Source organism: Pipra filicauda, unplaced genomic scaffold, assembly GCF_003945595.2.
Source record: "Pipra filicauda isolate LSUMZ 115617 unplaced genomic scaffold, ASM394559v2 scaffold97_size2427393_pilon, whole genome shotgun sequence".
NCBI classification, from domain to species: domain Eukaryota; kingdom Metazoa; phylum Chordata; class Aves; order Passeriformes; family Pipridae; genus Pipra; species Pipra filicauda.
In genome coordinates, this window is record NW_024105175.1 from 443,275 (window position 1) to 467,499 (window position 24,225).

Genomic DNA, 24,225 nt, shown 5'->3' on the forward strand with positions numbered 1-24,225 from the left:
CTGTGGCTTGTCCTATCCCTTGTAGAGGAGCCCTTGTAAAGCTAGAGATTGTTGGAATGCTTGAGTCACTTACCCACATAAACCAGTGACTACTCACGTTACTTTTCAGTGACAAAGATTTGAAATCCTACAGTGGACAGGCAATTTTAACTGGAAAACGGGGAAAGGCTATTTAATACTGAAATAAGTAATCAGGAAGCAAGTATCAGTGAATCATTAGGGTGTTTAAGAAAAAATAAACAGAAAACAAGTAACTGAAAAAGCAAGGATAAAATTAAACAGTAATGATGATTTATAGTAAGATACTCTGAGACATGACAGAAGTCTCAGTACACCAAAAGGAAAATCTTGTTTGCTCAAATTATTTGTTTCTTCTGTCTAATGAATGTAATTCTAATATACAAGTGATAACACTGGCATTTCTTTGAAGTGTTGATTCAGTTTAATTATGAAAATCACCAAGGTATTTTCTGGCTGCTGCATCACTCCCTGTACTAAGATTAATCACATCAACATCATTCATTTAATCTTCAAAGAGTAAGCAGTTGTCCACAAAAGCCTTCAAATAGCTTCATTAGTGCAATTTTTCAGACTCAAACACTTATCTGGCAGCATATGATTGAGAGTAAGGAAGGTCATTATATTCATCTGTTTCTTAATCCAATTTATTTTTTTAATGTTTCTACATTTCTTTTGTGGATAAGTTTAAGCTCCACATTCTTACCCTTTATTATGGACAATCAAACCATGTGCAGTTCAAACACAGATAAAATATTTGATGGCTATCATGATTTACTCAGTTTACAATGGGATGAATTTGAGCCAGAATGTGCTCCTCTTCAGAGCTCTGCACTGATTTAACATACAGGTTGTTTCCGTCACCAGTCATGAGCACAAAAGACCTTAAGATGTATTTGCTCAAACATGCAAATAGAGTTAAAAAGGTGAGACACAGAGCGATGTGCCTAATGTTTTCAATGCCAGACTGAGACCTATTAGAAATGTTTTGAAATAAAAATAAGTCCGGCCTCTCCCTATTACTAATATTTGATTACATGCTAAAAGCATCATCCTCTTCAGCCTCCCATGGATGCTGAAAAGACCTTTCCTTGTTTTATATTACTTACAAACTTCTCTAGCACAACCCTGTGCATTGTCAAAGAATCATGATACCCAGTGACCAATTAGCTGAAATTGTGCCACAGTCTTTGATTAGTTTAAATTTTTTAAAAATATAGCATTGCAACCCAACATATTCACACTGAATGTGAGAGCTCACTAGCAAGATTGCGATGACAACCTGGTCAGACACAATTATCTTACCTGCATAACAGTAAAATAGCCACTGATCAAAATGTGCTTAGTTCTAGTATTGAGAACCAAAGCCTCCAGGTTTAGTTTTGAAGCTTTAAAAACCAAACACTTTATTATAGTTTATGTTAAGACATTTGCCTGCAGCTGTCAGTGGATTTCGTAAAAAATTTCATCAATCAGAAAAGGGGAAGCCTTGAGATGTTGGGCAGTGACTGTATTTTTTAAAAAATATAGATTATTTAAATAACGATAAATTATAAAAAGAACTATTACAATGAATTAAAATTGTCCTTCTGTTTAATTTAAGGTGAGGAAAAAAAATCAATTTTGCATTCAACAGAAAAACTTGGGCAGAAATTTACAAAAATGTATCTTAAGGCTCTGGTGGATTGCCACAGTTGCAAATATGCCAGTCATTCAGAGGCTCCCCAAAAGGAGGCAAAGATGTGTTTGAACCACTAAGATATTTGTTTTATTTACTAGATATAGTTTAGATAGAGGAGCACAGGAAAGTTCTGTAGCTAGAAACCTGTGTATATGCTTCAATAGTCCGTGTATCCCACATAGCTATTTTCATTCCTTTCCCTGGCATATAAACAGAACTCACACTCCATCTTTGGTTTGCAGTGATATCTAAAATCAATTGCTATATGAAAAAAACAGCATAAAACACAGACTCCATGTGGCTCTCAATCTAACCACTCAAAGGTTAGATAGATGAGGCTTTTGGAATCAAGGGTCCCCTGCACAAGCAAGGATTTTCTTTGTACTTAAAAAAAAAGAGAAAAAAAAGAGAGAAAAGTCAGTATTCTCAAAAGCAGATGGATAACCTAATACCTCACTTGCACCTTTTTGTAGTAAGACTGCCCCAGCTTCGGTGCAGAGTGGAAAATCATAATCTGGTGCAATATTTATTCATGGTGGAGAAGATTAAGGCATATCACAAGATGAGTTTACATGCAGGCTTAAGTTCTTGAGCTGATTTATGAAATCCAGTAGACTGTTTTTCTCCTGGTGAGCTTTTTGGCTAGAGAAGAGTCATGCTGGGGGACTCCTCACTCATGACAAGAGATTGAGTCATGGAAATCAATTTTGTTTAGAGGAGAGGTCAGGATGCAAGAAAGTCACAACAACTGTAATAGTTACCACAGGTGAAGTGACACAGCAGCCACAAGAATGTGTCTCCATTGGTGTTTATCAGGCATTTGTCACCTGGATATTTCAAGCTGCGTTGATATCCCATCCTTAGTTCGAGGTGTTAGACTCCATATATATCTATTGCTATTCCAATATATCAGAACTTTCCATGCAGGAACCGAGGGCCTCTGTGGAGGATTTTTTTTTTATTTTATTTTGTTAAGAAAAACAGCAAGTTTGGGCTTGGAGAACTGTACTTTTTAAAACCTTTCCCTGAATTGCTTTCAGGTCTTGTCCCTGGATCTTGGCAGTATGAGGCCACATCATTTCAAACTGTGAACAACAGAGGGAATGACCAGACTCATCCTGCAGTTTGTCCCACTTCACTGGAATACTTAGAAATTCTTATGCAAAGTAAGCTTATTTCTGCCTCTACTTTCCCTCTGCAGGATGTGGTGGAGTGAGGGCATAGCTACTCTATTGTGCACTTTTAAACAGGAATCTTTATGACAAAGAGCTGCTGTATATCCCTGGAATCATTTTATCCAAAGAGTCATCTGCAGTCATGGTTCAGTACTAAAATCAGTATGTTTCTAATAATTTAGCCTTAAAGGGCTATAATCCTTGGGTGACATTTAAGCTCTCCTTTTCACTTCTCCTTTTTATTCAGATAGTGTTATCCTCAGGAGCCCCAAAGCTTCTAGGTCTCAATCAGGCCTTAAAAGAAAGCAAATTCTTCAAACAGGTCTTGCTGTGAAAAATGTAGGTATTATATGCTACTGTTCTTTATTGTTCTCCTCAAATCTCAGTTTCCCTAATTACACATTACGACTCTGAAAACTACGAATTATATAATGAGTCTAACCAAGACGTGTGCTGCAAGTACTGCTTCAGTTATCAGGCAAAGATAGGAAAATAAAGCTAATCATTGGGAAAGCATTTTCAATTAGTCTGCCTCACTGTGTCCATTTACAAGGCATTCATTTATGGTTGTTGCTTTTAATTTTAACAGTAAATGAACTTTTGCTGCTAAAGTAGGAACAGATCCCTGAGTAAGTGCCAATACACAGGACAAATAAATAATCAATTAAGGATTCACCTCTCCAAGGGTCATGATCTGCCTTTTTTTTTGTATTACAGATACATGAGTTTTCAATCAAAATTGGTACCAAGTAAAAAACCTTCTTCATAGAGCATGAAGAAGTAGAGATTCACCTTTCTGACCACCTTCTTTCCTGTCTTCTATATATTCTCATAAAATATTTACTCTACTTCTGAATGACCACTCTGATTATCCTCAGACTCCTTTTCAGATTCCCTGATGATGTCATGGAAATGTTAAACCCATTATGCTAAGCTAGGACCTCCATCTACTGTGACCTCTTGGCACTAGCTTCTGAGGACAGCATGATACTTTTACATAAAAGTTAGTCTTCCTTTGGGTCATCAATAGATGGACTCAGCACTTCAGTCAACACCAATAATACTTAAGCAAGGCAATTTAAAAAGTTCAAATCCATTCTGTGCTTACAATAAAGCAATTAAAATGTCTTTTAAAACATATAATTATTTTCTATTGGAAAATAAGCATTTATATTATTTCATGGATCCACCCCACAGGTAATACATGGCATTCCTTTTCATTAAGCTATAAAGGAAGTGATTACTGACTAGCACCCTGCTCTAATTATCTTTAATGTAGTGTTTCAAATTGATCATGCATAATGCAATTAGAAATCATAATTAAATTAATTTATATTGATTTAAGTCTTTATAAGTTGTTAATAACCGTGACCCATTACATTAATTCCTACAAGCCAACATTAAAATTTCCAATATGCTGAAATATTTCCCTTTTTCCCCCTTCCTCGTGTCGGGCACTGCTGCAGGAACTCACAGGGGATGCCGGTCGAGGCACGCTCCCGGGCAAGCGCTCCCGTGGCCGGCGGCTCTAGCCTGGCCCTTCGTGTTCCCGGCGTGAGAGGGTGCTGGGGAACGAATCGATGGCTGGCTTTAATGCGGGAATAATGACCGCTACCCGGGCTGACAGCCGCCCCTTAGATTTCCATGGAGACAGAAAGACCCCGGCAGCCGCCCAAGGGGAAAACTCGAGGGTTGGGAGTCAGAAAAGGGTGGGAGGGGTGATGCCTGCTGAAGGAGAGAAGCCCTTTCCCCACCCCTTCCCAAAAGCAGGTCGTGCAGGAGCTCCCCTCCGGCCGGGGAGGGCGTGGGCCCCGCCGCAGGGAGGGCCCCAGGGGGGCTTTCCAAGGCGAGAGACGCAGCGAGACCCGCCCCGGGGGTCCCGTGTGGGAACGCCCGGGCGGGGGGTGCAGGCAGAGCCGGCGGGGCGAGGCAACGCCGCGGCTCCCGGGGACATGTGCCCGTGGCTGGAGCCGGCCTCCGGCCCCACGGAAGGCTCCCATACCTCCCCTCACCTGACACAGATCTTGTTCTGTCCCATCCTCCCGTCCCCATTCCCCTTCCCCCAACCCAAAAGCTCTCGTGAAAGTTATTTTTCCCCAACTCCAATTAAACTCGTACAACATGGCCCCCTTTTCGGAAGAATTATGCATAAAAACAAGAAGCAAAACATCCAGCGTGGGATGTCACGGGCCAGGCAGCGCTCGCAAACGGGTGTACTTCCACCCTACCCCTGTCAAACACCTTTCATCAGATGCGAACGCTCCAGGGTCAAAATAAGTTTTTCAGTGAAAGAGATGTCCGGCTATAATAAAATCTTACAACGGGGGGTGTCACGAATCATTTAAGAAAACAATTTATGCTTAAATAATATTTCCTTTAAAAAAAAATTCGGGGTTTGCAAACCAGAATTTGATTTAAGAGGCATAAGAGGCATAAATTCTATTATATGTACAATTTAATCACGGGGTATTTAAAATAGACATTTCCATCTAAAATCCAATCAGAAATCAACACAGTACCTCGAGGCATTAAGATGATCATCTCCATTTTGCATTCGTAAACTGGTAGAAATAAATGTGACTTGTGGATACCAAGAGGTCAAGTACGGCTGCTCAAATATTTTTCTTACAAAATGACGGATTTATTAGACAAATAAGTGGCCCGGCTGATGCAAAACCCCCAGTGATTGAATTTTGACGTTAAGTCAACAACAACTCGAACTACATCAGTGCTCCAAGATTTAGTTATGATGGTAGAGATTACTGAACAAACAGGAGGCAGAAATGAATACAGATTTCCTAGGATCTGCCCCTGGCACCCTCTTCTTGACATTCGCCTCCATATGCTATCCCTATTCATAGTGTATTCTAATTAAAGGACTGGGCTATGTCTTCTAATTTTACAAGAACTTTTAAATAATTAGTCTGGTGTGTGTTAAAAGGGACAGCTTCAGACATAAGGGGATTTCAGTCCCTTTAGGATCTCTCCCCGGCTTTGCAGTTAACACAGTCCCTTCCATGAGGAAGGGTGGAAAACGCCTCTGATTTGATTGCAGAAAGATATGAACCCTGACCAAACTGCCGTATGCAAACACAGACGTCCTCGGTTCATTTCCATCCCATTCAAAGAGAATAGTTTTGGGGGGGGGGGGGGGGGAAACACACACGACACGGATTGACGGGCGGGGAGGTGTGTTTGGGATTTTGGTGCAGGATTGGGGGTTTTTTCCCCCTTCCCAGTGTAAAAGATGTTGAGGGTTCAGCATTCCTGCGAAAATCCCACGGATTCCAATCGCCTATGAAACAAGGTTGGACTGCAGCCTGCATAGCCTCGACAGTGGAACCTCTACCACGCTGAACCTGTTCCCTCCCTCCTTTTCCCTTCCTCTCTCCTTTCCCCCAGCCCCCCTCCCACCCTACAGGTGTGTGTATCTAAGCGAGTCCCCCGGTCTGAGCGTTGTTAGCCGGCAGGGAGCAAGGCGTGTGCTGGAAAGCCTGCGTGAGCTGGGCGAAAGCGATGTTATCCTTGCTTCATTTCTTCAGCGCTTTGGAGCGTTACTTTTACTTGCTAATCACGAAGGGGCGCTTAAATAATTGAGAGTACGTTTAAGCATAAAGCAGTCAGTTTCTAATCTTTTCAGGGGGAAAGGGACTAATCTGCACCTGCTGTGAGAGCCCTTTTTTTATTTATTCTGTATATTACTTCCACTCCAAGCTGGACCTGATGGCTCCAATTACAGTTGAGCCTTGCGGAATCCATACTCTCCCTTTTGCAGCCCCTTTCTCTGCTATAAACTTTTTCTTGACAGAGGAAGCAGGGGGATCTTACCAGACACCATTTAGCTGAGATTATAATTTATTTATTTTTTTAAGAGAAGCTCTTCAGAATTCCCAAGATCTCCAAATTTGCCTTCTTTCTATTGCCTCCACTGTCTCATATGCATATTTGTAGAAAAGAGAAGCATACACTGGCTGCCACAGCGATCTGGATTATTTTTTAATAGGGCATAGTTCGAGAGGAGAGTTTTAACGTAGATTTTCTCCTATTTAGCATTTGGGAAGAAATTATATAGGAAGTCTTTCTTCTACTACTTATTTTCACTGCCGGGTTTTTACGTTGGATAGAGGTTTCCCAGAGTACTGCCACAGTTAATTCCAGATTTTTATTTCTGTAACCTACTTAGGATGCAAAAAGGAGAAAAAAAATCCCGTCAAATTAAAGTGAGTCCTCCTGTCTTGCCTGCTCCCAGCAAATAACTTGCAGCACCTAATAAATCCAGATGGAGTTCCTCATATAGCCCGGTGCAGAAATAATTATTGTCCTGGCTTGTTTCATGTCAGAGGCCTCTTTGGCTCATCTGTCATGAAACCAATTTCACTTTATTTACATCCATTTGCTAGTTTAATTACTGTGCTGATGAATAGCCTGAAGGAATTAAGTTACGAGTCTTTGGAAACCTAAAACGACAGATATATGGGTTACCTTTTAAATAGAGGAAGAAAATGATGGGTGGTGTGTGCACCAAAATTTAAAGGTAATAAGAGCCTTTCCCTAGCTAGGTGGAAATGCAGAATCAACTGATACTCAGCCCGTGCATTTACCTCTGTCTTGATGTAAAGTATTGCTTAGGAAGGCATTCATATTTTTGCAGATTTAATGCAATCTGTATTAAAGCATAGGTTCCAGAAGACGGGTGCCAGCTGTAGGTGTAAGCACAGATGCACTCATTATTTTTCCAGCCACCAAAAGGGGAAAAAAATGTTAAAAAGTAAGGTTGACTTCAACATAACCTATGCACTTTACCATATAATACATATCAATAGGGCTACTATCCTGTGTTTGCAATGGCAGAAATTGTCTCAAGCTCTTTTCCCTCTAACTTGCCTCTCTGTGGTGTCCTGTACCAACAGAGGGAATTCCAACCAGCTACAGGATACTGTGCTTTTTGTGTAAGCCTGCAAAAACACAGTTTGTCCTCGTGTTAAGCGTCCCTGCTGTAGCCCACGTCCTTTTCCTTTCTTCGGGTGTTTTTTCACCATTTACAGCACATCCATGCGTGTCACTTGACCTGGAGATCAGGCATGGAGACCAGCCCCATCCACCTCCACGATCCCTACTGCAGGATCCTAGCATACTGAAGTGAACCCATTCTCCCCTCCTCCACCGCTCAGTAACTTTCCTGAGCCGCTGTAGCATTTTATAGTAATCTAGTATTTCAAAACTTTATGTGGCGTGTACCTGAGCAAAAGGTCAGTCTCTTTAATACTCTCCTTCATTCACTGTGAAAGATAAAATAATAATTTAAAAAAAAAAAAAAAAATTAAAAATGGCAGCGGTCTCGGAATTGGGTTGGAAATGTCGATTGTCTGAGTTGTGCCCCCGAGTGCCCCTGACGTGTCACCTACGGACTGGCCAAGAAGGTTCAGGAGGAGCCCATGTGAGCACGTTCATTCTAACCCTGAAGAGAAAGTCCCCCGAAAACCCTATCCTCCAAACAAAATTGAGAAACCAGACCAGTGCCTCTTCTTGGGCGCTGAGCCTTGACGTTAGATACATCAAGGCACCTTTATTTGCCTGAAACACAGAAGTTTAGGTGGTCCCGTTTTGAGGGCTGCACAAAAAATTTATGTACAAAAGGACTTTTACACCTCTCTCTTACACAGGCTGCTTCTTCCCCTTCTCCCGGTAATATTGCGGATTCAATACTTTTGTGGATCTCACGTGGGACAAACCTTCCTTGAAGAAATGACGTGCAGCAATAGGTAATAGGGGAGATAAAAGTGGTGAGGACGCCCAGAGCTCTGGCTGTCTATAGGGGGGATGATGTTTGGCTCGCTAGAAAAAGGCTTCCCCTCGGAGACACCCTCCGCAAGGAGAAGGCTGAAGGGGCACACAGAGATCCGCTTTGTCACAGAAGTTGAGTAGCACTTTAAAACCAAATCCTTTGCCAGGCGAAACGTGACACATTTCTCCCTCCTGCCTCAAATCTCGCTACCGGCTGACCTGAGTTGGTTACACGAGGGTATAAAAGAGCAGATCAAAAGAGAATTACAGCTGCCTGTTCGAGGTACTCCGGGTCTTTATATCTGAGAGAAATGAAAGGAGAAAGTGTACAGCAACATACAGTGGGGTATGAAAAGCTCCCTTCCCCCGCCGCCTCTCTCCTCTTCTCTCTCTCTCCCTTTGATTAATAGATCCATGTGGCTAACGGCCTGACATATGGTGTGCGAAGCAGCTTGAGATGGTACCTCAGGCATACCCTACGGCCATTAACATATTACAGGCTTCTGTGCAGCCACAGACGGACAGAGAGAGAGCCAGACAGACAGACAGCCTTCCCTTGGACCGCACCGCCCGCCGCGGCCCCGCTGGAGCTCTCCGCTGTGCTGAAGCGCCGCCGCTCCGCTCCGCCTGCGCGCAGCCCGCCCGCGGCGCCTCCGCCGTGACAGGGTTCAAAAAGCAGGCGTGCACGCACAGGCGGATTTGAAAGTCCTGCGCCGCTTTCAAACGGAGAGGTGGAAAGCAACATCGACATTACTCCTTGCGCATAATATAGGGATCTACCTCCCTCCCTTTTTTTTTTTTTATATATATATATTTTTTTTTTTTTTAATTCCAGGAAAAAAAGGTATTGCTATATGTATAAATCCTTTACCACAGAGTACTCAAAAATCGCCTTGTGTAGAACTCGGTCGCATTTATAGTGCAGAAAAGACATTTTTGCAAATGACCCAAAAGTTTAGAAACTCGCATCCATTGCACCTGGCAGTGAGGAAGAGATCTGATATTAGGAGGGTGGAATTATATTAAACAAAAGAGTGGCTTTAGAATGCAGCAAAACCTAAAGTTTGTTTAATCCATTTCAAGGATTCTGGCAGAAACATACATCACTCCCTGCATTTTGCCTTTTATTTTCCTGAAGATAACTGTCCCGACTCTTTGGAACTTTGTTCTGGCTGTTTTGTTGGGAAATAAATGCTAACACCAGATTAAACGTTTCAGATAGCTTCATCTTCTGATTTCAGGAAAATAGTGTTAATAAGGAGCTTTGATGTTGTTTTACTTTCAGACTGTGTGCCTTAAGGCAGAAAAACGTATAAAGGTACCTGGGAAAGTAAATTGCCAGAAGCAAAGAGCACCTCCCTTTCAAAATAGTGTAAGTACTCTTCTCACCTACATCAAACCGACCTTACGCAGAGCAGCGCTAGCTGTTTTGAGGTTTGCTGGCTTTTGCAAATATCTCTCCTTTCAATGCACACACGACGACGTGTGCTCCTGTGTTTATGTGTGCACATTTCAGTATTATCAGTTGCTAATGAAACTGAAGATTACAGGGGCAAATACGGAAGGCTCATTGCTGTAGCTACTTTTTTATTGTAATTTTCTTTTTTCCTAATAAGACTATAAAACCCCGTGGGGAAAAGCCTCCTAGAGATGTGTGGTGAGGAGTAAAGCCGATGCAACGTAAGTAGAGAACTGTAGACCTCCACCACGCTGAAAAAAACCCCAGAATAAAAGTTTCGCACGATGTATGTACATCTGGGTTTTCCTAGCTATTCCACCAGGAACCTCCTCTATTCTTTCGGAAGCCCAAAACATCAGCACCGCAGATTCCTCACACACAATCAATACATTTTGCATAACACGAGTCTCTCTCGCACGCTCTCCTCTTCCTCCCTCTCTATTTTGCTTTACCCTTCGTCGGTGGACGGGGTTTCTACACGGGGCTTTTCTTTTAAGAAATTAGTGCCGACGATAGAGTCTCATAAGTAAAACCTGCTTTCTCGCGTCAAAAATTTCACTGCAGCCCACCACAACAACCTTTCAAGCATGCGGTTCGGTTTCAGACAGACACAGCTTGTCTTTCTCCAGTTTCTCCTCTCACCCCCTCCCTTTCTATTCCTCTTACAGCAGTGCTTTAATAAAGTCACATAAGTGATTGAAATTAACATAAATCATTATTAGTTATTAGGATTTGCTCTAAATTACTCTGTGAATATAACACCAAACCCCATCTGCCACTCCTGCTCTAGCAGCAATAGATTGCAGATAAAATAAATGTCCTTACCCCATTAGAATGTTCCTGTCTCTGTAGCCAAAAGCCAAACAAAAGCAATAAATACAGAGCTTTTTTTCTCTCCACTATTCAGCTGTGACTGTTTTCATCAGCTCTTCCTCTAGAAAAGCTCAATAGCTGCCTGAAAATATTGCATTTTATATCACCAAAGGGCGATTAATATTGCATTAACTGTATTTAACATTTTTTAAGCGCGAGTAATCTGAAATGAGTAAGTTTCTGATACTAAATACAGGGGATGTCAGAGCTGGTGAAAACAGCTTAAAATATCTGTATAAACAGATTATTTGTTTCATACTTTGTATTTTTATAATGTTATGGTATAGTGTGCTCTGTTTGAAGTAGAAGAAGCCATGCTAATGGTCTGTTTAAAGTATTCTGACACTGTCTGGAGACATCCAAGTCTCTGCCTTCATTAAATGTTTATTGTCAACACTTCAGTGAAAAAAAAAGTCTTGTGTAAGTGAATTTCCACTGCTGGATGCTGTCAACACTTTGTTTTATTCTGATCCGCGTGTACAAAAGTTTGTATACATTATGCTGAAGTGAAGAGCGACAGAGATTTAGTGAGCTATAATTAGTTACCAAACAAACTTTTGTTAGTAATTCCGTTTACATAATGACCATAATCAAGGGCTAAGTTATGTATATCAGCGCCTTGTCTTCTTTCCGCGCAGCCCGTAAGAAGATGCATTCACGTTAACATGCTGTCCTCTTGTCAAGGAACACCTTTTTTAAAATAGAGTAAAACAAACAAACAAACTAACTAAAACAAAACCAAAACCGCCACACCCACAACTTTTACATCTTCTAGCTCTGGCTCACAATGTTAAATTGCTTTCTTCTACCCGGGCAAGGGATGAAAAACCGCCTCGGTCCTTCTCTGCACCCCGGTGTTTGCAGCATGAGCTGGTGTCTGCTCCCGCTGCTGGACCCGGGATTGGGGTGGTTTGTCCCCGCACCGAGACCCGCCCCGTGCTAGAGCCCGTGTGAGCAGGAGGGATGGTTGGCATTCCTACCCAAAGAGGCATTCTGGAGACTTTTATGACTCACTTATGAAAATCAGTGGGAAGTTACAATTTGTCTTCAACGTACCAGGGCCGAATGTCTTTTTAAGAAAATATTAAATTAATTTTTATATAAAGCCTTTTAAATACTTCAGTTTTTAGAGTGATTAACGTCTTACAACATATTTTTTTAATTCCCCCCACCCCCGACTTCCTGATAAATTTTAATTTTATATTTAAAAAAAAAAAAAAAAAAAAAAAAAAAAAAAAAAAAAAAAAAAAGAGGTGTTTAACCACGCTTCCCCACAGAATTAGAGATGCTTTGGCATACTTCGGTAAGCAGGCTGAAGGAGTTAAAATGCAGTTCAAAGGAGGACTCCTGCTTTCCCAGAGGGGCTATGACTCCAATTTGGGAAGCAGATTTTGCATGCACAGCTGCCTCTGGACGACCAGCCACGGCGAGCTCCCGGGCAGGGCTTGACTGGTGACACCGCCATAAATCCGCACCGGCGCAGGGACCGACATCCCCGGCCCCCTCTGCCCGCGGAAACATCGCGCTGAGCCCGCCTCAAAGTTGCGTCTTAAACCAGCAGGCGGAGAGGGATCCCGCTGGGGAGGGCGAGCATCCCGCGGCGCTTCCGCTCCCCGCGGAGGCAGGAGGTGCGGTGGGGGCCCCGCACCGACTGCTGCTGCCATCGGTGGTGCGGAAGCAAAGCGGAAAGTGCGTTACCGTGCCCGCGGGCTCTCCCTGCCCCTGCCCGCCCCCAGCCGCTGCTCGCCCTCCTGGCGACGGGGCTGGGGCCCTTCGGTGCAGGCGTGCTTTCTGCTACTGCTGCCTCTTCAAAGATTTATATGTGACATCTTAGTTTAAATTAACTTTTGAGCCCTGGGTTTCATTCATCCATCTACGCACCCACCCACCAGCCGCCTGCCTATCTATCTTTCTACTATACGAAGAGACTTGCTTGAAGTTTTACCACCCCGGTCTCATCTCTGGGACCTATATATTCAGCTGACCTATATATTCATCCACTGCTTTTATCCCAAACTGAGCCTCCTTCAGGTGCGAAAGGGTTGCAAAGGAGGAAAAAGAAAAAGCTTTCCGAAAGGAGAAGGAGGGGAAGCGGCGGGGGGGGGGGGGGGGGGGGGGGGGGGGGGAGGGAGTGTCGTGCAGCACGCCTCCCATCAAGCTGTCTTGACAACAATTACTAAAGTTTTTAATTAGCCTCTTGTTATAATTCATTTTATTAATTTTCTAAATCTCAGCCCATGAATTATTAACAGCGGCCCCGTAATTGTGTTTGCCGCGGCGCACGTGATGGCGGCGGCCCCGCCGCGCCGCTCTCCCCGCCTGGGTCCCCTCCGCGCCCCGGCTGGGGAAGGGGCCCGGGCGGCGCCGCGCCCCGCTATTTTATCAACTCTTAAATAACATAATTACCGATAATCACACCCTCGGCTGGCAGGTGGAAACAGGTTCCCAAGCGGATTAGAATTCTGCTGCTGATCTTTTAAAAATCAATTAGGCTTGCCTCCGCTTTGGAATCAGCAGGTAAATATAATAAAGCTTTAAAAAAAATAGCGCCGGCTGAAAAGCGAGATATAAATAACTGGAGGGATTTAAAATCGTTTGGGAAATGCCAGAATAACACAGGGCACCACTGGCGGTATCAAGCTTTATGTGCTCGAGTCCGTCAGAGTTAAAATAATTATCTTTCGACAAATCTATTTCTCTTCGGAGGAAAGGGGGAACACGGGGAGGCGGGGAGGGAGGCACATAAACCATAAAGTCAGTGCTGTAGGACACTTCATTCTCCTTCTGGGGAGCCTTTTTACTTGTTGAACCAGGACCGAATTAGTCTTAATATCACAGGAGAGTAAAAATCAATACGACCGTGGCAGTGGGTGTCTGTTACTCACTTATGATGGCCTAATCTAAGTTGAAAGCAAGCAGAGAGCAAGTGTTAGGCAGCAAATCCGGGAGCCAAACCGGGTCTCACGGATTTAGGACTGGAAAATCACACTAGGAAAGCGGCGAAATACCTCGGTTGTGGAGAAAAAGGCCATTTAAGGGTTGTGGAGAAAAAGGCCGAGGTGTTCTCGGCAAGGGGAACAGGCTGGAGTGCAGGAGTCATTAGAGGCGTCGGCCCCTGGCACAAGGGGTGGGGGGGAATATCTGTATTTTTTTGGTCTCAAATTGCTCTTTTGTATGCAAGAGGCTGCAAACTGTTGAGGAATAAATGCGAACGCATGTTATGCCTCTTCGTCTTTTATCTTACTTTTTTCCTCGGATGCAAAAGTTTTAACAGTTCTTAGTTTAGACGTTATAAATACTCCTCTTTTCTTTTCTTTTCTTTTCTTTTCTTTTCTTTTCTTTTCTTTTCTTTTCTTTTCTTTTCTTTTCTTTTCTTTTCTTTTCTTTTCTTTTCTTTTCTTTTCTTTTCTTTTCTTTTCTTTTCTTTTCTTTCTTTTTTCTTTTCCTGTCTTCCTTTCACTCTATTTTTTCTTTTGATATTTTTAATAAGGCATTTATTAAAAAGGCCTCACGAGCATTTTGTGGTTTTATGAACTATTCAGATTCATCTGACAGAAAGCAGGACGTTCCGGTTTTGCACAGTTTCCTACCATGAAAAATAGGAAACCCTGCAAAGCTTTTATTTTCACCATCTGTTTTATTAACATATTATTTTTTCTTTGTACTCGATAAGGATTGTACTTATTACAAAACAAACTCCTCAGCTTTTCAATACATACATCGGTCATTACTGTATGATACAAATGTGGTATCGCTTGCAACATTTCAATCGTTTGGGACTGATGAAAAAGAAAACCCCACATTTGTTATTATTTTTATTTGTTCATTCCTGACTCTCCAAAAAATGATACCCGGTAATACTTTTCTATAAAATAATATTTTTACAAATGCATTTATTAAAAATTCTGATGACATTTCAAGTCAATAACAACAGAAACAAGGTAATTTCCGGTGGATGAGATCTATGGTTTTTTAAAAATACCTTTAGTGCTTATTTTTTAACATCAACAGTTGTTTAAAATCACAGCTTTTTTGAACGTATTATTCTCTTCTGAACATCACGTGTCTTGATTCACAGATTTACCGGCAAAATTAAAAAAGATTTGGCTAAAATATGTCTACAGAAGAAATAATCCCAGCTATTAAGTAACTTTTTACATTTGGCATCTGATGTAGTCACAGGTCATCAGAAAATAGAAAGAGGTTCTTTGATCACTTGAAGCAGTAGGTGGCATCCTATACGTTCCTAATGAACAATTGCATTCACAACATAAGGAGAGATCAGTTTAGGATTTTCATATTTATTAACCCAAAATAAAAATAAAGTATCTTGTTACATAATTAAGTGCAATTAGGCCAGTCAGAACAACATATAAACCTGAAACCACCCAAGCTTTTCTTCTTTATACATATTTTGTAGGTGCATAATCCTTTCCAGCACACTGAAAAGAAATACTTCAGAAGTCCTTCTTAAAATTTTACTTTGATTTATATTCTGCAGTTATAGAATAAATTTCAAGAAACACACGCAGCTAATATATAGTTAATTTTATTCGGAGCACCGATTTTCACATAAGAGCTATCTCAAAGTAATGATTTCTGGATTTAAGCAGAAAAATACATCTCTCACTATTTTCTTTTTGGTAGAATTAGTCTTATCATCTAACGGCCATACCTTGAATTTACCAGCCGTGTCTCGGAAATATTTTTTTTAAAATGCACCCAATAATAATAGTAACTATTCTGTTTTCACGTTTGTTTTATTTGTAAGTATGCTGGGACGCATCTCCCTGTTGTATTTTGGCATACAGAAATATTTCTGATAGAAATAAAAGTAATAGAGTAAAGACACAACCAAGGAGAAAGCTCAGCAAACATACATGGACAGGTAGATTATTCAGTGAGACATTTTAGGATCCACACGTGGTTGCAGTTTGTAACCCTTTTATGTTGTTTTGTGCATTAAAGAAAATATTTACAATCGTCTTTCTTATCTTTTTTTCCCGTTTTTCTTCCTTTTTTTTTTCTTTCCTCTTTTAATTCTAAATACAAGAACGTGACAAGAACGTTTGTGTTTTCGGTGAAAACAGGCAGTTAAACTGTGAGATTACACCATCCACAAAAGATTCTACCAGAAGCTAGTCTATTTAGTGCTCAGTTTCAAAATGCATAGAATGTTTGCGCTGCAAACAATGATACACGAAATAATAATAATAATATTAATAATAAAATAAATAGATAAATAAATAAATAATATAGAGACTTTAACACGGATCTTTCTATGCCTTTTTTTCCTTTTTTCTTTTCCTTTTCTTTTTTTTTTTTTTTTTTTTTTTTTTTTTTTTAGGTCATGTCATGCATAATTTCAGTCTATTGTTTGTTTTGATTTAAACGGAATGGTATTTTCTTTGCAGAAATTCCTTGTTACTTGAAAGCCTTAGCAGTCTCTCTGCAAAAGCCAGAATCAGCGAAGGCTTCTGCACGTCACTGCCCTTTTTACCTAACAAGCCCTGATATTTTTTTTGTTTGTTTTCAACTCGCGAGATATGTAACGCACTTTGATAGTTATTAGTACTACCAGCATTGTTTTTATGGTATAACATCATCGCTTCCAATCCAGGAGACTGTGATAGTGCAAATTGAACCCCACACACCCCTCCCAAAAGCCATCCTCTACATAACGTTTATTATTTACAATAAAAAATTTTTAAGCCCAAATTTTTTTTGTTCCGTGTTTGTTCCTAACATGCAGACCCCTCAGAAACAAATGTTATTTCAAACCCATTTCAAACTGGTGATTTCCTTTGCCTACCGGGTGCAATAACCCTCAGCCCTCGGAAAAAACAAGGAAGGACCTTAACCTAAATCCTGCATATTTGGTAGGGATGCCGGGGGGCATAGGGTTGGGAGCAGCGGGGAGGGAGGGAGAGGAGAGGACATACTTAACCACGAGCATTAATGAGTCTGAACATAATCTTTTGCAGAGCATCCCCGCTCTGGCAGGTTTGGCATCTGCCTCCAGATGCATCTCTGCAGAAAGAGGGACCTGTCTTTGGACACAGCTGGAAACGCAAACCACGCAGGCGAGGGAGGAGGAACAAAGGGGCTGTGGAGTAACTTTTTTTTTTCTTGTTTTCATTGAGCTAGCTAGGATTATTGAGGCAACAACGGAAAGAGACCGCTCCCGAGCTTTGGGAGGACCGGCTATCCCGTCGGGCTACGGCGGCTCCCCCGGCCCCGGCCCCTGTCCCATTCGCACCGCTCCCCCGCCACAGACAAGACCCATCGCCAAAGCCTCGCGCAAAACCGCGTTTGAGGAAAAACAAACAAACAAACAAACAAGAAAAACCCAGAAAAAAATATCAAAGCAAACAAACAAAAAAAACCCAAATCCAAGCCAACCAAAGAAAAAGTTCCCCACACCAAACCACCGCCGACCTCATTCATTACCAAGCCAAGGAAAAGAAAGAAAAGCATAAAGTAATGAAAAAAGACCCAAACCAAACGTAGTATCATCATCACCGACAGTTTCGCCTTCCGGGTTTGTTGGTCGGTTTTGTTTTCCTTCGGAAAGTTGTGACTTAGGTTTCTCGGTTTGTGGTTGTTGCTGTCACGGTATTTATTGGTGTGTGTCTGTGTGTGTTTACGCTTTAAGTTGCGCTTTCTCCCGCTTTCTGTCAGGGGTGGGGGGTAGAGGGGGAATGGGCCCGCAGAAGTGACCCCCGTGGGTTTCCAAAGCGTTTTTACCTCCTCTCTCCTCTTCTCGTTGATGTCCCGGTGTCTTTTTTGTTTTAATAATTGATAGCGCACCCCCCTCACACACGCACACCCCCCCCCCCTCTCCCCGACTAGTTCGCCTTTAGTTTCTACATCGTCCCGTGGTCCCCAGGAGCCTCCCACGGCGTCTCAGGCGACGGTGGCGGTGCGTGGGCGTCCCCCGCGGCCCCGGCCCGGCCCCCCCCCCCCGGTGCCCCCGATGCTGGGGCCGCCCCTCCCGCCCGCCCCTAATAGGTGGCGGAAAATTTCATCCGTTTCTGCTTCTGTCTCTGGTTGCAAAACCAAACCCGCACCACGTTCTTTTTGAGGTCCAATTTCTCGGCGATGGCGGCGATCTTCTCGGAGGAGGGCCGGGGCTGGACGGCGAAGTACGCCTCCAGTGAGCGCTTCTCTGGGGCGGCGATGGAAGTCCGCTTGCGCTTCTTCTCGCCCCCGTTGAAGAGCTCGGGCTTGTTCATTTTTTCCCGCTGGGCGCCCTCGGCCTCCTCCAGCCAGGCCTGCAGGATGGGTTTGAGGGCGATCATATTGTTGTGGGAGAGGGTGAGGGACTCGAAGCGGCAGATGGTGCTCTGGCTGAGGGAGCCCACCCCCGGGATCTTCAGGTTGGCCAGAGCCGAGCCCACGTCGGCCTGGGTCACCCCCAGCTTGATGCGGCGCTGCTTGAAGCGCTCGGCGAAGGCCTCCAGCTCTCGTGGGTCCGTGTCCGAGTCGCAGATGGAGGCCAGGCCGGCCGCCCCCACCACCGCCGCCGCCGAGGCCACTTGCCCCGCGGCCCCGTGGTGCGCGGCCACCAGCCCCGGGTGCGGCAGCCCCGACGGCATGTTCATGGCGGCCGGGTGCGAGAGGTGGCCCAGACCGTGCATGTGCGAGTGCGGGTGGGCCGAGGTGGAGATGAGGCCGCCGCCGCCTCCGCCGCCGCCGCCGCCGCCCCCGCCGCCGCCGGCCCCGCCGCCGCCGCCGCCCGCCCCGTCGTGGCCGCCGCCGCCGCCGCCTCCGCCGCCGCCGCCGCCGGGCATGAGCGCGAGGGACGGGGAGGTGATGTGGTCGAGGAGGTCGCCGGGCTCCAGCGCCTGGTGATGGTGGTGGTGGTGATGATGGTGGTGTGCCAGGGGCACGGTGGAGGTGGAGGTGCAGGGCACACTGTTCATGGTGTGGTATGTGGCGTCGGGCTTGAACGGGTGGCTCTTGCCCTGAGAGACAGCGATGTCGACGGCGGCCAGAGCCTCGGCCCGCGCCAGCAGGGTCTCATCGAGGCTGGCGAAGATATTGCTCTGCAGCTGCAGGAGACACAAAACAGAGCGGGGTGCAGGGAGAGAAGGGCAAGGGGGCAGAGATGGGGCAAAGCACGGAGGGGGAAAGGGACGGGCGGGGGCGAGCGTGGGGTTGCGGGAGCGCCGTGGGAAAGGAGGTGGAAAGTTGATGGAGGGGAGTGAGAGGTGGGCAAAGTTGGGGTGATCGTACGGGCGGGGAGCCGACAGTAGGATGAGCGTGTAAAGGGGCACGGGGTGGTGGCGGTGGGGAGCCAAGAGGTTAGGGAAGCGTGGTATAGCAGGCGACAGCACGGGGAAGTGAGGAGAAACAGGGGATGGGGTACAATAATGGAGGGGGGAGTGCGGGGGGTGGGGGGAAAGCAAGGAGAGAGCAAAAGAGGAAAAGAAGAGGCGAAGAGTAGAAAGGGCAGGAAGCAAGGGGGAATCCGAAAAGGAGAGGAGGAGGGAGTGAAGGGAAAAAATAAATTGAAAGGAGAGAAATGGAACGAAAGGAGAAAAGAAAGGAGGAGAAGAAACGGATCTGTAACTCTCAGCTGGGGAATTGTGTCAAACACAAGAGCACATAAAACGCATTCCTTTTCAGAGGCCGAGTCATAAAAATTAATACAGAAAGTGGATGAAGTCGGAGACTCGTGTGAACACCGCTTTCAAAAAAGATCACAGGCGCTCAGATGATTGCAGAGGAAGACATGAAAAAAACATTAAGCGCCGCTTGTCAAAATGTGCCTCGCAGCGTTTTTTTATTAATGCACATACACATACATGCAGTATACAGAAAAGAGAGAGAGAGAAAGAAAGAAAAGTGCGTGCGTGTGTAAAAAAGAGAGAAAGAGAGAAAGAAAGAAAGAAGAGAGCTGCAGCTATCTATCCCTTACCGGTGGAGTTGGTAGACATGCTCTTCTTATTGCTTCCGAGCTGGAGTGTAGAGTGGGGTATTTGTGCTCAGGTAGGGTGGGATGCATGGCAAAATGCGGCTGTTTGCTATTCATGGACATCATCTTGAAGGCTTGGCATGTAAATCCACAAACACTCCTAAAGTCGGGGGAAAAGTGCTCTCCGGGCTCTCTCCTCCCGCCGGGGGAAGCCGCTGACAGCGGTGACGGAGCCGGTGGTGGCGGCGGTGCCGCAGCGGACCCTGCCCCCGCCGCCGCTGCTGCCGCGGTGGCCGGGGCTGGGGTGGGTGGGCGAGCGGGCGGCGAGGCTCCCTCCGGCCCCCGCCGTCTCCCTCACTCCCTCCCTCCCTCCCTCTCTCAGTCCTCTGCCTGCCGCTGCCCGGCGCCGGGCGCGCTGCGCTGCGCTCTGCCCGCACCTGAGCCCCGCATCCCGTGGCTACCGCCGGGCGGGCTCTCGCGAGAGCGCGGCTCCGGCTTTGACAGACATCAGCTGTCTCCCCCCCTTCTCCTTCCCCTTCTCCCTCCTCCTTTTCCTCCTCCTCCTCCTCCTCCTCCTCCTTCTTCTTTTCCTCCCGCCGCCCCCGCTCCCTGCCTCCTCGCGCCTTGTTGCATTTCCCGCAGCCCTCGCCCGTCTCGCCGGGGCGGCGGCGGCGGGGCCGCTCTTATAGAGAACGACACCGAGCACCGGCGGCTGCGGCACCTGTGGCTGCCACACGTGCGCGCTGCGCGGCCGCCGGCGCGGCCCGGGGCGCCCCGATGGGGCGGGGATGGGCGGGGTGCGGGGCAGGGCGCCCCTTCTCTGCCCTCGGAGCGGCGGGGGGAACCAGCCCGGCCCCCAGCACTGAAACACAAAGGTGCGCTGCCCCTCCGCGCTGCGGAGCCCCGTCACAGAAAGGGGCGTCCTCCGGCCGCTCCCCGCTCCTGCCGCGAAATGTACACCGGCTCCTGGAGAAGAACTGCGGTGGTAGACATTTGTTTGAACCGCTCAGAGACTATGGTTTTCCCTGTAATTTAATTTCCCCTCACCTCGCGTAGTTTTAGTGAACATACTGCTGTTCCAGGTGCCGCGGGTGACAGCCGCTGCGCCCACGCGGGGCGTGTGTGCGTGTGCGCTCTGCACGGGCAGCGCCGCTGAGGTGAGACTGTGCATCTCCTCCTGCTACCCAGCCCCAACTCCGCTCCGTGGGAAAACTCAAGTTTCACTGGCGTGGCCTGAAGCAGAAAACAATCACAAACAGAATCTTTCCTTCTTTTCTTTCTTTCTTTTCTTTCTTTCTTTTTTCTTTCTTTTTCTCTTTCTTTTTCTTTCCTTTTCTTTCTCTTTCTTTCTTTCTTTCTTTCTTTCTTTCTTTCTTTCTTTCTTTCTTTCTTTCTTTCTCTCTTTCTTTCTTTCTTTCCTTCTTTCCTTCTTTCCTTCTTTCTTTCTTTCTTTCTATCTTTCTATCTTTCTTTCTATCTTTCTTTCTCTCTTTCTTTCTTTTTCTTTATTCTTTCTTTTTTCTTTTTTTTCTTTCTTTCTTTCACTCTTTCTTTCTCTCTCTCTCTTCCTTTCTCTCTCCCTTTCTCCCTCCCTTCGTTCCTTCATATCTTTCTCTGCATTTTTCTCTCTTCTCTCCTCTCCCTCCCGTTTCAGTGGTTTATTCTTTGAATACTCTTGCATTTGAACCAGTTAAGGGTTCACACCAGGGTTAATAGTGCACTATTATGTTCCGTTTTAGAGTAGATTCAGTTTTTTCTTGGAGTTGTTTATGGAGTTGGAGGCAAAACTGTGGAAGCAGTGAATCTGCTACTGTGCCTGCGAGATTAATGTGGATTCTTAGCGAACGGCCCAAGGTGAATCCTGTCCCCTGGGGCACGCTGGAGCCGTCCCTCGGTGACTGACCAGATGCTACGTTGTTTGTTCCGGCAGGGCTGCGGGCAGGCAAGCCGCGGGGAGAGGCAGCAGGATATTTGGATCAGGGATGTGACAGCCTGGGAGTGCAACGGAATTGTTCTGTTTCTCCTGAACGCTTCTTATTTATGCGCATAAACACAGCCGAAATGGCACGCAGGCAAACGCGCACACAGGCACACACACACACTCGAATGCACATACACACAGAGCACATGCCACAACCCCAGGTGAAGTCCACATCTGTCTTCATAAGCCCTTTCCTAGCTCCCCAGCCAGTCCAGGAGGAAGGAGGGAACGACTGCGAATTACTTGTGCGAGGGGGAGCCAGGTCTCCATCCATTACTGCGTCCCCTGGGGTATCGGAATGCAACTTCATCTCTGAAGAGGGTGTAACTTGAAACTGGGCTTGGATTCCCCTTATTTATCGACATCATTGTATCAGAATCGACAAACCATACTTCATATGTATTTATTTCTTTTTTTTTTTCTTTTTTAAAGTTATATGACTTATTCCAGCTACTTCTAAGCTATCATGGCTTGTAAAGGAAAAGCCACCTGGGGAAGGGATGGGGAGCAGTAGGAAAGCGGGAGACATCACCGTTTTTCTCCAAAATTGCTGAAAAGTGCCCAGAGGCAGGAGAAAGGCCCGAGCCGAGCAGCCTGTCGTTCCCACTCAACGGCGAGATCAAGCCCATGGCACGCACCAGGGGGCTCCTGGGCAGACCCCGACGGGGAAGGGAGACAGATAGTGGTGATCACGTCCTCGTCCCTTGGAGGAAGGAGTGGAATGCTGTTCCGCCTGGGATGCGTGGGTGTTTGTCAGTGCGGCTCTGCGCGTACCCCGCTCTCCAGGATGCTGTCAGGCCAAGTACACCAGGTTTCCCTAAGGAAAACATTGAGAGGAGGGAAAATTGTGCAAGTGATGGCAAAGGCTGCCGAGAGGAGGATTTCCAGGCTAAGCGGTGACCTTTTATGCCCACATACAGCGGGGACCTGCTTTGCCGCTGCGGCCGGGTCTTTAACCTCTGGGCTGGCAGGGGTTGGGCCGAGGCAGCGAGGGCAGGCAGGGAGGGCAGGCAGCCACCAGCGGGATGGGGATGGGAGGCTCGGGCAGGTACTGCTGGACGAGACTTTCTCCTTGGCTGGAGGAACTTCAACCCCGCCAGTGCTTTTAAAACGACCCCTTCTGTTCACAGGCTTATTTTTTTTTCGGCCGGAAAGGCAGGGAATTCAGCCCCACTCACACCTCCGCCCTAGCGCCAGCCGGAGGCTAAGGAGGTGAGGACCTTTAGAAGTTCTAAGGGTCCTGTCCCACCTCTCCAGTGTCTTCTGGACGCCGGGTTGTGGGTGGGCACGCTGTTTCTGCAGCTTGCGATATGCGTCCTGCTGGATACTCCTCGGGGATGAAGCAGTCCCGCCCGGCTGGAGAGACACCCCCTCTCAAAGGCTCCTCGCTCCAGTCACAGAAACTGCTCGGGCCTCTGTCACCGCGGCTGCCCGAGGGACGGGGCTGGCAAAGCCTCCGGACCCCGGGGAGGAGGCGGGCTGCTGGTGCCTCCTGGGGAGGCTGCCGCCGGCCCCCGCCCATTCCCTCCTGCTGCCCCGGAGGCAGAAGCCTCCGTATGGACTTGCAGCCAAGATTTCCCTCTGTCTAATTTTTCGGGAGAAGGGAGGAGCAGAACAAGAGGGTTTTAGGGCACTGCTTGGTCTGTCACCTATCAAGTCCAGGAGGTAAAACTTCCCTTCGCAGTCCTTGGAACAATTTTTTTTTTAAATTTTTTTTATGAAGAGGTGAAGCACTAACTTCACGCTAACTTTTAAAGCAACGCTCAAAATTAGAGCCCGACCTTAATTCCCGCTCCAGCGTCGTAGCCCTTCTGCTCCCCTACACCGAGTGCAGGGGCTGCTGCCCAGGGGGATTCCCCTGGGCACGCCGGGGATCAGCCGCCCATGTCACCAGCCCTCGGCGGCCCCTCCTCTCCCCACCACACACAGCCAGCTCCCCGAGCAGACGGCTTGAGCCAGGCTCAGAATCGCACGGGCCTGGTAATAGATTTTATCTTAATGTTCGCTCTTATTTCTATTCCTCGTGGGTACGTCCAGCCTCATGAATACTGATGGCAATAAACTCGCAGGCTTTGAGGAGCGAGTTCATTGGCGACACGACCATGCTGTAGCCCTACTTTTATGGCCCGAGATGCTCAGTAAAGCGAAGGAGGCATATAGATATATATATATAACGCATTTACATGTCTCCCGCAGTTTTATCCGGCTTCAAATGCAAGAAATAGGCAGATTTCCTTAATTGACTGAACAACCTATCTCGAGAAAGTAATAAAGTAACCCCTTATTCCCACAGTGAAACGATTTATAAATTAATTACTGTAACCCATTGTATTT

At 46.0% G+C, this 24,225-nt stretch overlaps 1 protein-coding gene and 1 long non-coding RNA gene across 2 annotated transcripts; one reads left to right on the plus strand and one right to left on the minus strand.

Annotated features, from left to right (window-relative positions):
- The first annotated feature begins 2,824 nt into the window (after positions 1 to 2,824).
- Positions 2,825 to 10,135, plus strand: LOC120322504. The gene is made up of 3 exons (XR_005562267.1): positions 2,825 to 2,865; positions 8,538 to 8,636; positions 9,944 to 10,135. It is a non-coding gene; the product is annotated as an uncharacterized LOC120322504 (long non-coding RNA).
- Positions 10,136 to 17,982: 7,847 nt separating this feature from the next.
- POU4F1 (POU class 4 homeobox 1) lies at positions 17,983 to 20,233 on the minus strand. The gene is made up of 2 exons (XM_027721126.2): positions 19,914 to 20,233; positions 17,983 to 19,044 (listed from the first exon to the last, which is right to left on the minus strand). Exons 1-2 carry the CDS (start codon positions 20,034 to 20,036, stop codon positions 17,995 to 17,997), a joined length of 1,173 nt encoding a protein of 390 aa, XP_027576927.1. The 5' UTR covers positions 20,037 to 20,233; the 3' UTR covers positions 17,983 to 17,994.
- Between the last annotated feature and the right edge of the window lie 3,992 nt (positions 20,234 to 24,225).

Bases quoted from the DNA above. Each gene is read 5' to 3' on its own strand.
- POU4F1 (XM_027721126.2), bottom strand. From the start codon at position 20,036: ATGATGTCCATGAATAGCAAACAGCCGCATTTTGCCATGCATCCCACC. The intron at 19,045-19,913 runs GTAAGGGATAGA...TGTCTCCTGCAG, and splicing joins CATGTCTACCAACTCCACCG to CTGCAGAGCAATATCTTCGC.